This window comes from Loxodonta africana, chromosome 5 (assembly GCF_030014295.1).
Source record: "Loxodonta africana isolate mLoxAfr1 chromosome 5, mLoxAfr1.hap2, whole genome shotgun sequence".
NCBI classification, from domain to species: Eukaryota; Metazoa; Chordata; class Mammalia; order Proboscidea; family Elephantidae; genus Loxodonta; species Loxodonta africana.
Window position 1 is genome coordinate 78,212,846 of NC_087346.1, and position 12,595 is coordinate 78,225,440.

Genomic DNA, 12,595 nt, shown 5'->3' on the forward strand with positions numbered 1-12,595 from the left:
CATACCCAGTTAAGACAGGAGGATCTAGTCCCTTCACCCTTCACGATGGGAGGTGCTTACCAGGATTTACCCACCCAAGAAGAAGACACACAAAGAGAAGTAATTTCCCAAAAGGAAATTAGGGACCTAACAGAAAATGTGAACAGGGACTTGGTGAGGAAAAATGTCCTATGTCCATCAACACCACAGAAGCAATCACAAGGCAGAAAGGACCCTTAAGAGGTAATCTGCTTATGTACCAAAACCAGAGCGGAACAACTCAGAACTATCATCTAATCCCAACTGTAAGAGCATCGTTTAGTCCTCTATTTCCAAACTTTTCATCTATCTGTCTGGCAATCATTCAACAAGTACTTTTTGTTGGGTACCAGGCTAGGCACTCCAAATACAATGATAAGCAGAAAGAAACACGATCTCTTCCCTCCTGGAATTACAGCTTTGATTTATAAGAAATGGGTCTGTTCTGACCCGGGACCACAATAGTAGGTCATGGACAGAGTGGGAGAGAAATGTAGAATAAAATTCAAACTCATAAATAAGACCAGTCTTCTTGGTCTGATACAGACTGGTAGAACCCCTGAGATTATGGCCATTGGACACCCTTCAAACTTAGAACTGAAATCACTCCCAGATATCACATAATAGTCATATAATAGACAGGCCTATATATGAACAATAACACCAGTGTGGAATATATACCTCAGTGCACCCAAAAGCAAAGCTCAGGAGGACCCAAAGTAGGGGCAGGAAAGCTGAAAGAGGGAATAGTGCTGACACACTCAAGGGTTTACAACCAGCGTCACGTAACAGTTTATAAACTGTTGATTGGGAAACTAATCTGCCCTGTAAACTTTCACGTAAACCACACACACACAAAAAAATGTTAAAAAACAAAAAGAGTAAGATAAAAAAAAAGAATAAAATACCTCAGAATAAATTTAAGCAGGGATGTGAAGGACTTATACAATGAAAATTATAAAACACTTTGGAGAGAGACTAAAAAACCAAAAACCAAACCCACTGCTGTCAAGTCAATTCCAACTCATAGTGACCCTATAGGGCAGAGTAGAACTGCCCCATAGAGTTTCCAAGGAGCACCTGGAGGATTTGAACTGCCGACCTCTTGGTTAGCAGCCGTAGCACTTAACCACTACGCGACCAGGGTATCCAGAGAGATTAAAGAAGACTTAAATAAATGGAAAAATGTCCCATGTTCATGGATTGGAAGACCTAATATTGTTAAGACGTCAATACTACCTAAAATGATCTACAGATTCAATGTAATCCTGATCAAAATTCTAACAGCTTTCTATACAGAAATGGAAAGAAACCAATCCTCAACTTTATATGGAATAGCAAAAGGCCTCCAAGAGCTAAAGCAATGTTGAAAGAGAACAAAGGAGGAGGATTCATAGTACCTGATTTTAAAACATATTATACAGCTACACTAATCAAAACAGCCTGGTACTGGTATAACAATAGACACGTAGACCAAGGGAATAGAATTGAAAGTCCAGAAACAAACCTATACATTTATGGCCAACTGATTTTTGACGAGGCTGTTAACTCCATTTAATGGGGAAAGAAGAGTGTCTTCAGTACATGGTGTTGGGAAAATTAGATTTCTACATGCAGAAAAATGAAACAGAATCCATACTTCACACCATAAACGAAAACAAATTCAAAATGGATTAAGGACCTAAATGTGCAAACTAAAACCATAAAATTCTTAGAAGAAAATGCAGGGGCAACGAGGTAGGCCTACCTTTTAACAATGGGTTATCTAATATAATAACAAAAGCACAAACAGCAAAAGACAAAATAAATAAATGGTACCTCATAAAAAATTTAAAACTTTTGTTCATCAAAAGATTTTACCAAAAAAGTGAAAAGGTAAGCTACCGACTGGAAGAATATCTCCAGAAACTATATATCTGATAAGAACCTAATAACCTAAATATACATAAAACTTCAACAACAAAAAGACAATCATAAAATGGGCAAAGGACTTGAATAGATATTTCACCATAGATGTTCAAATGGCCACCAAACACATGAAAATACGCTCAACATCATTAGCCATCAGAGAGATACAAATCGAAATCACAATAAGATACCATTTCATTCCCACTAGGACGGCTAAAATTTAAAAAAAAAAAACAGAAATTAACAAATGTTGGGGACATTGGAACTCTTATCCACTGCTGGCAGGAATGTAAAATGGTACCGTTTTTGTGGAAAACGGTGTGGCAGTTCTTCAAAAAAGTAAAAATAGAATTACCACATGACCCAGCAATTCCACTTCTAGGTATATTTCAAAAGACTTGAAAGCAGAGACCCAAATAGAGACTTATACACCAATGTTCATTGCAGCACTATTCGCAACAGCCAAAAGGTCGAAACAACCTAAATGCCCATCAACAGATGAATGGATAAACAAAATGTGGTACATACACACAATGGAATACCACTCAGCTAGTAAGAGAACTGGAGTTTTGATACATGCTGCAATATGGACGGAGCTTGAAGACGTTATACTGAGTGAAATAAGTCAATCGCAAAAGGACAAATATTGTATGACATCATTTATATAAAAAGTCAAGAAAAGACAAATGCATAGAGACCAAAGCTTATCAGTGGTTACCAAGGGTGGAATGGAGGGGGAAAAGGCGGGTGGGGGGGGGGGCGGCAGGGGCAGTGGGCAGTGGTTATTGCTTATGGAGTACTGAGTTTTCGTTTACAGTGATGGAAAATCACATTGATTGAGGGTAGGATTGCACAGCTGATTATTGTGATTTCTGTCAGTAAGTCACACACTTGTAAAAAGTTGAATAGGCAAAAGTTGTGTGATAGATATATTTACAACAATGACAAAAACAAAAAAAGAGTAGCTGCTGAGGCTGTTTATGTACAACCAAACACCTCATGGGATTTGGTTCCTTGGTTTGAAGGTTTAGGGTCATGGTTTCACGGGACATTCCAGTTCATTGGTCTAAAAACATGTTCAGTGCTTCTGTTCCACCTCCTAGGTTGTCATATAGCGCCTCAGCTTTGAAAAGCTTGCAAGCAGCTACCTAAGATACAACAATTGGTCTCTATTTACCTTTAGCAACAGAGGAAAAAGGAGAGTCAGGAATAGGAAGAGGAAATGGATTGTGGCTAATTGCCTTCATTAACAACTGCCTCTCCTTTGCCACGAGACCAGAAGAACTGAATGGTGCTCAGCCACCATTACTGAACATTTTGATCAAAGATTCTACAGAAGAACCCTGATCAAAAGGGGGAAAATGGAGAATAAAATTCCATATTCTCATGGACTCTAAGATTTTCTGGAGTCATGGAAGTGAATGAACCCCTGAAACTATTGCCCTGAGGTAATCGTTAAGCCTTAAACCAAAAATATCCCCTGAAGTCTTCTGAAAACCAAACAATAGTTTAGCTTAACTAGTAAAGAATGTCTGCCTTGAGCATTATGCTCTTTTAAGATTTAATGATATGGGATTAAGTTGACAGCATCTCGAAAAATTGGATAGGATCCTTATGGGGCAGTGAGTTTATATTAATGAGGAAGGAACAACCCAGGAAAGGAGGATAAGAATGGATGCAAAACCCAAAAAATGTAATCAATGTCACTGAATTGTACATGTAAAAACTGCTCAATTGGTTTATGTTTTGCTGTGTATATTCTCAACAACAAAAAATGATAAATTATAAAGAAATAAAATTCAAGCGCCATAAGAGTAAAATAAAAAAAGAACCAGAGACCAGACTGCATAGAAATTATATCACCTAAAGTAATTCAATTAAAAAAAAATTACAACTATTTTTTTGTTTTTAAATATTTAATTCATTGGAAATATTCTGCTATTGTTTTAAAAGTGCAACTGAAATAGTTTTATGTATTAAATGCACAGAAACTTAGGCAGCTCCCAAAAACATACACCGAGAAATTCTGCCGAACATCATTTACATTATTCTGAGGAGGCTTATATAAACATGGTGTGCCTGAAATTTCTTACATGTGAAAATAAGAATTTCAAAGCCATTACGAGATAGCTTTCCAATCTAACAGAGGCAATTGAGGAATGATTACTGAATAAATGATAACCAAAATTATATAGTATTTTACTTTTTCAAAGTGTTTTCGCATCTACTCCCCGAGAGAAGTGTTGTGTCAGTCAAAGAGAAGAGGTTCACAAATATTCTCATCAAAGTCCTGTGTAAGTGTTGCATCAGTATTTCCAAATTTCCAAGACTATAGTGAGTACTGTCTTTCCATTAGATACCTGTACACACAAGATAGACAGGCAGAGTTTATCTGTAGTGAAATTAAAGCATGTCTGTTCGTTGCTTTGCAATATCAAACAGTACTTAGCCTTTATCCCTTTTTCCTCAGTCAGGTTGTAAAATTCTGAGTGCTGAATTGCATTAACAAAATTTCCAGATTCCTGTTTTGAATCCTTTGATGCTCATCCACTGCCAATAAAAAACAACTTCATTTAGTTACCCAAAGAGAGTACACGATGTAATATCCATTCTGAGTACTGAGACCATCCTACCAGGCCACACTGCCATTTGAATCAATTGTTCCAAGAACATTACAATGAGTGGTTGTCTCATCTTTAGAGACACTGTGTCTACCATACCCATACTCATTGCTGTCAAGTCAATTCCGACTCATAGTGACCCTATAGGACAGAGTAGAATTGCCCCACAGGGTTTCCAAGAAGCAGCTGGCGGATTCAAATTGCCGACCTTTTGGTTAGCAGCTGTAGCTCTTAACCACTGTGCCATCAGGGGGCTTCTTATAGTCAGGTGATCTCAAGTCTTGCTTATTATACATTCCCCATACAATGACTTGATTTTTTCATTGCTGAATTCAGTGTGTAAACTGTAAGACTTTTGGGAGCCTCCGTAACATTCCAGAAAGTCTTTGGGCATGCAAACTGTGTGTACATGACTGATAACCTAAAGGTTGGCGGTTCGAACCCACCCAGCCATTCTATGGAAGAAAGGCAATCTGCTTCTGTAAAGATTACAGCCAAGAAAACTCTATGCAGCACAGTTCTACTCTGTAACACATGAGATTATCATGAGTCGAAATCGACTCAGCGGCAATGGGTTTGGTAACACTCCAGAGACTCTGGCTTCAGTATGAAGGTGACAGTTGCACTGTGATAATCTTCAACACCGACGGCCAAATCTCTGCATATAAACACACCTTTTCCTGCAGCTTCTTCTTTACATTCTCATCTTGAGCTTGAAGTAAGATCTTGGGGTCAACCAAAGGTTCATCTGCTCTTTGCTTTTTCCATAACTTGGTGTTCAGATACCATGCTCCATACCTTATCTTCACCCACTCTGGTTTATAAGAATTCTATAGGAAATAACATAATTCCCCAAGTATTAGTTCTTTTGGTTTATCATTTCAATAAATCTAAGATTTAGCTTATGAAAGTGGTGTCCTTACTTTGAATTTATGGTTGGCCCTTGCCAAGGTATTTTATGAAGTTTCAATATGTGTTTACTTACAAAGGTAACATGAAAAGTTTGTGACTGAGAAAATACTGTAGTGGTTAAGAGCATGGCCTTTGGATTTAGACAAAATCTGGGTTCAAATCCAGACTCTCCCAATTAGTAGCTGTGAGTCTATGGGTAAGCTACTTAATTCTTCATCTTTAAAATGGAGATAATCATACTATCCATTCCATAGTGTTATTATGAAGATGAAAGGAGAGAATGTATACAAAGCTGGTAGAAATCATACAAAATCCCATATTTACCCAAGGGTAACGATGTTGAGCAATACCCAATTAACCAAAATAATAAATTATGAGACTTACTATGAACCCAGCACTGTGCTCAGCCTTGTAAATGCTACACTACTTTTGATTAAAATGCTATTCCAATACCAAGCTCTTATCTCTTTAATTGGAAGAGAGAAAAAGGAGGAAGAATAGAACACATTCCTTTGTTTCTTCCATTTCTCAGTAGTACAGTAAGGAGGTAAAGAGAATCTCTTGTTGGTTCACAGTCTGATACTATGGGTGCAATGCCCACAAAATATCTCATAAAAAAAGGAGGTCTAACACTTGGGTGGGGCAAAGAAATACAAAACCACAAAGACTCTGCCCCTTTATCTTCTCACCCAAATTTAAACTATGTAGTGGTATCTGTGGTACATTCTAGAGCCCAGCCAGAGACACTTATCTAAAACAGAGATGACAAAGTAGACAGGAGAGAAATCCCTTCTCAGAGTTGGATCCAGCATTGTGATCCCTCTACTCCCAGAATACTGACCTCCTTGCTATTTATAGAGCACATCATCCACTCTGCTTCTGCCTCAGTGCCTTTGCACTCACTATTCTCTCTGCCATAATGCTCTTCCCTAACATAGTCACTCCATTACTTCCTTCATGTCACCTTTTCAGTAGTATCTTCCCTGACCACTCAATTTCAAAATTGTAACCCCCTCACAACACAGCTTGTCTTCCTTCCCTGCCTCATTTTTCTTAACAACATTTATCATTATTTGATATCTGATAGGGGAAGAACACACTCAGCATTTCTCAAGCTGAAAGAACTGAAGAAAAAAATTCAAGCCTTGAGTTGCAATATTGAAGGATTCTACAGGGAAAAGGTTAAATGATGCAGGAAGCATCAAAAGAAGATGCGAGGAATATACATAGTCACTATACCAAAAAGAATTGGTCAACATTCAATGATTTCAGGAGGTAGCATATGATCAGGAATCCACGGTATTGAAGGAAGAGGTCCAAGCTTCACTGAAGGTGCTGGTGAAAAACAAGGCTCCAGGAACTGATGGAATACCAACTGAGATGTTTCAACAAACGTATGCAGCACTGGAAGCGCTCACTTATCTATGCCAAGAAATTTGGAAGGGTGTTACCTGGCCAACCAACTAGAAGAGATCCACATTTGTACCTATTCCAAAGAAAGGTTATCCAACAGAATGCAGAAATTATTGAACAATATCGTTAATATCACACGCAAGTAAAATTTTTCTGAAGATCATTCAAAAGTGGCTGCAGCGGTATAGCCAAAGGGAGTTGCCAGAAATTCAAACCAGATTCAGAAGAGCATGTGGAACCAGGGATATCATTGCTGATGTCAGACAGATCCTGGTTGAAAGCAGAGAATACCAGAAAGATGTCTACCTGTGTTTTATTGACTATGCCAAGGCATTTGACTATGTGAATCATAACAAACTATAGACAACATTGTGAAGAATGGAAATTCCAGAACACTTAACTGTATTCATGAGGAACCTATATACAGATCAAAAGGCAGTTGTTTAAACAGAAAAAAGGGATACCGTGTGGTTTAAAGTCAGGAAAGGTATGTGTCAGGGTTGCATCATTTCACCATACCTATTCAATCGGTCGGTGTGCCAAGCAAATAATCTGAGAAGCTGGACTATTTGTGAAAAAGAACGGGGCATCAGGATTGGAGGAAGACTCATTAACAACCTGTTATGCAGATGACACAACCTTGCTTGCTGAAAGTGAAGAGGACTTCAAGCACTTACTGATGAGGATCAAAGACCATAACCTTCATAATGGATTACACATCAACATGAAGAAAACAAATATCCTCACAACTGAACCAATAAGCAACATCATGATAAATGGAGAAAAGGTTGAAGTTGTCAAGGATTTCATTTTACTTGGATCCGCGAACACCACCCATGGAAGCAGCAGTCAAAAAATCAAACAAGGTGGACTTCTGGCCAACATGGTGCCATAGAGAGAAGCAGCATGCTGTCCCTCCATAGCAAAGACCCAAAAAACTAAGCAAAGGACAGGGACAAATGTCAGTCTGGAACCTGAAGTGTCAAATGAAGAAATAAAGAACTCAGCCAAGCACTGAATGGAAAAAAAAACTGACAGAGAACAGAGAGCGATGAGAGGTACATGCAGAGGTCCCCTATGAGCTAACACAGCATGGATTCACCATCTTTGACTCCTGTCAGAGATCAGCAGATAGGGAGCACAGGAAAGCAGCTTCACAGAGCTTCCAGCAGGAGACAGAGCATCTGGTAACCAGTGATACACACTTTCCCACTCCCCATCCTCTCCCTGCTGCTCTATCTCCATGCTTCCTGGCTAGCAGGAGTAGCTTGGCCGGATGGGAAGTACAGTGTCTGTGCCACTTGGATTGGCCTCATCCACATCAGAGATCGGCAGACAGGGAGTATGGGAAAGCAGCTTCAAGAAGTTCCCAGCAGGAGACAGGGCACCCGGTAACCAGCGACATACACTTTCTTAACCCCCACCCTTATTCCCACCCCCTCCCCGGCCTCCTCTGTTTCCTGCTGGCCACAGTCTCTTGACCTGGAGACAAATGCTTTGGCCTCGGGCCACTTGGATTCACCCCACCCACACCAAGTGCCATCTGTCTGTTGCTGGCATTGCTTTATTCCATTTCTTTTGGTTTCTTCTGTGCCTCCCACCACCTCCCCCTCCTTTCTCTCAAATACCTGGCTCCGTGTGCTGTCTTTGTTTTCTCCTGAAAGGCTGTGAAGCAATGCTTGACTGGGGAACCACTCCACTGGCCCACAACACAACACTGGTGGGATCCCTGAAGCTTTTTTTTTTGCTTTGTTTTGTTTGTTTGTTTTCTTTTTATTTTCATGGCTTGGGAGCCCCTTCTAGCCGGGCTGCGCTGCACAGCTTAGGAGCCACTCCTCCAATCTGTGCAGCTGCGTAGTGGGGATCCCAGGGGGCATTTCTTTTTTTCTCTTTTCTCTTTTTTTCCTTTCTGTCTTTCTTCATTTCTCAGTTCTTATCTCTCTACACTTACTTTCTTTTTCTGTCTCCTAAATACCTGACACTGTGAGACATCTACACCCCCTCTAGCCAGGCTATATTGCACAGCCTGGGAGCCACTTCCTCAGTTTTTACAGCCACACCAGTGGGACCCCTGGGCCCCCCCGCCTCCCTCCCTTCCTCCTTTCCTTCCTTTCCTTCCTTCCTTTCTTCCCTCCTTCCCTCCCTCCCTCCCTCCCTTCTTTCTTTCTCCTTCCAAATTCTTATCTAGTTATTTTTTTTCTTTTTGTTTTTCTCCATTTCTCGGTTTCTCATCTCTCCACTCCAACGGCAAGCTCCCTTAGCACTCTTTTTTTGTTTTTTTGTTTGTTTCTTTTTGGCTCTCGCTTCTCTCTCCTCTTCCACTTACCCATATTAGCTCCACACATCACAACCTCCCCCCTCCTTCTTGCCTACCTGCATCACGTGCTGAACATCACACCCCTGGGCAGCACAGGCATGGCCTACTGGAATCTGCCCAGCACTGATTCTCAGCCCACCCTGTTGGCCCAAGTATATGCCACAAACAACCCACCCCAGACCCTCCCCTTCAGCTCAACCTGCCCTGCTGCACCATAGCTGAGTGACTGGTCCTGCCCACTAGACAAGGAGGTGAAAGTATCGTGACCACAGACAAGTAAACAACAAAGAACGTACAGCCTGCCTGGTCAGACGTAACCAAGCAAAACAAAATAGCAGGATGAAACAAACAGATCTACAATCAATAAATGAAAAAAAATAACGACTGAGTGTCCTGAAGACAGCAGACAATATCAAAACATATTAAAAAGCAGGAAAGGATAGGCCCAGCAGGCATCCAAAAAAAAACACCAGATGACTTTCCAGTAGAAGAAAAGGCACTAGAACTACCTGACAGGAAATTCAAATCTCTAAAATTCAGAGCAATCCAAGAGTTGAAGCAAAAAGCGACAAAAATGAGGAAAAAACAGACAAATTCATGGAAAAAGCAGTCAAATTTATGGAAAATACACACAATAAAAATGGAAGAATTCAGGAAAATTATACAAGAACAAAATGCCAAAATAAATTCACAGCTAGGAATCATACAAAAACAACAATTAGAAATCCAAAAGACAAATAACAAGATTTCAGAAACAGACAGTGTCACAGAAGGCTGAAGAGCAGGTTTGAAATGATAGAAGACAGATCAGCAAAATTGAAGACAAACACTTGGATACAACTCTGTTTGAGGAAAAATCAGAAAAAAGAACAAAGAAAAATGAAGAAACTCTGAGAATTATGTGGGATACAATCAAAAGCAAAAACTTGCAAGTGATCGGAGTTCCAGAACAGGGGGAGAAAACAGAAAACACAGAGGATCATTGAAAGATTGCTAACTGAAACTGTCCAGAATATCATGAAAGATGAAAAGGTGACCATCCAAGATGCTCAACGAACCCCATATACGATAGACCCCAAAAGAAAATCACCAAGGCATATCATAATCACACTCACTAAAACTGAAGACAAAGAAAAATCCCGAGAACAGTTCAAGAAAAACAAAAAGTCACATACAGAGGAGAAACAATAAGACTAAAAGACTAAGCTCTGAATATTCGGCAGAAACCATGCAGGCAAGAAGGCAATGGGATGACATATATAAAACCATGAAAGAAAAGAAAATTACCAATCAAGAATAATATATCCTGCAAAACTCTCATTCAGATATGATGGTGAAATTAGGACATTTCCAGATAAACGGAAACTAAGGGAATATATAAAAACCAAAAGAAATTTACAAGAATTGTTAAAGGGAGCCCTTTGGTCTGAGAACAAACATTACACCACAGCCTGAATCTAGGACACAAGATAGTACCAGCCAGATACCAACCTAGGAGATGAACTCTCAAGAACTATCTAAAACCAAACAAATTGCAGCAAGGAACCAGAGAGGTTAATCTATAAATGACAACAATGTCAGAACAATAAAAGAGGGAATAAATGGTGTAGGTATAGAACATCCTAAAGAAATGCAAGAAAAGGTGATATCAAGTAAACAATAGACTGGTTCAAACCTAGGAAGATAACGGTAAATTTCAAGGTAACCACAAAGAACGTTAATCCTACTCATCAAAATAAAGAAGAAAAACATAAAGTTTTAAGCGAAAACAAAATCTACAAAAACAAACGAAAAAAAAAATCCACAAACAAGAAGAATTCAGCATAGGAGAGTAAGAGAAACAAAGAAAATGTCTGCACCACAAAAAAAAAAAAAAAGGCACTATGAAATGACAGCAATAAACTCACACCTATGAATAATTACACTGAATCTAAATGACCTAAATGCACCCATAAAGAGACAGAAAGTGACAGAATGGGTAAAAAAAACAGAATCCATCAATATGCTATCTACAAGTGACACACCTTAGAAACAAAGACATAAATTTATTAAAAATCAAAGGATGGAAAAAATATATCAAGCAAACAGCTACCAAAAAAAAAAAAAAAAAAAGAGTGGCAATACTAATCTCAGATAAAATAGACCTTAAAACAAAATCTGCCACAGAAGACAAAGAAGGACACTATATAATGATTAAAGGAACGATCCATCATGAAGACATAACCATAATAAATATCTATACAACCAATGACAGGGCTCCAAAATACATAAAAGAAACTCTAACAGCACTGAAAAGTGAAATTGACAGTTCCACAATAATAGTAGGAGACTTCAACACACCACTCTCGGTAAAGGACAGAACATCTAGAAAGAAACTCAACAAAGATACAGAATATCTAAAGGTCATAATCAGCCAGCTTGACCTCATAGACATATATAGAACACTCCACCCAACAGCTGCAAAGTACGCATTCTTTTCCAATGCACCTGGGATGTTCTCCAGAATAGACCACATCTTAGGCCACAGAGCAATCCTCAACAAAATCCAAAACACTGAGCTAATACAAAGTATCTTCTCTGACCACAATACCATCAAAGTAGAAACTAACAGCTGGAACAGCAAGGGAAAAAAAATCAATTACATGGAAACTGAATAACACTCTGCTTAAAAACCACTGGGTAATAGAAATCAGACATGGAATAATAAAAAAAAAAATCTCCTAGAATCAAATGAGAATGGAATCACATCATACTAAAACCTTTTGGACACAGCAAAGGCAGTCCTCAGGGGTCAATTTATAGCAATAGATGCACACATCAAAAAAGAAGAATGGGACAAAATTGAAACATTAGCTACATAGCCTGAACAAATAGAGGACAGCAAAAGAAGCCCACAGTCAGCAGAAGAAAGGAAATAATAAAAATCAGAGCAGAAATAAATGAAATAGAGAATAGAAAATCAACAAAACCAAAAGTTGGTTCTTTGAAAGGATCAGCAAAATCAATGAAACACTGGCCAAATTGATAAAAGAAAAACAGGAGAAGATGCAAATAACCCAAATAAGAAATGAAATGGGGGACATTACAACAGATCCAACTGAAATAAAAAGGATCATAACAGAGTAGTATGAAACACTGTACTCCAACAAATTTGAAAACTGTACTCCAACAAATTTGAAAACCTAGAGAAAATGGACAAATTTCTAGAAACACACTACCTACCCAAACTAATACAAAATGATGTTGAAAATCTGAACAGACCCATAACAAGAGAAGAGATTGAAAGGGTGATAAAAAAAAAAAAAAAAAACTGGCAACAAAAAAAGCCCCGGCCCAGGTGGCTTCACTGAAGAATTCTACCAAACATTCAAAGAAGAGCTTACACCAGCACCACTCAAATTATTTC

At 38.9% G+C, this 12,595-nt stretch overlaps 1 protein-coding gene across 1 annotated transcript in view; it reads right to left on the reverse strand.

Annotated features, from left to right (window-relative positions):
• Positions 1–12,595, reverse strand: part of FAM47E (family with sequence similarity 47 member E) — a 44,668-nt gene that overhangs the window by 7,721 nt on the left and 24,352 nt on the right. The window contains exon 5 of the mRNA XM_023553342.2: positions 5,222–5,377. Coding sequence (XP_023409110.1) covers positions 5,222–5,377 — 156 coding nt within the window. The remainder of the gene's footprint in view (positions 1–5,221; positions 5,378–12,595) is intronic.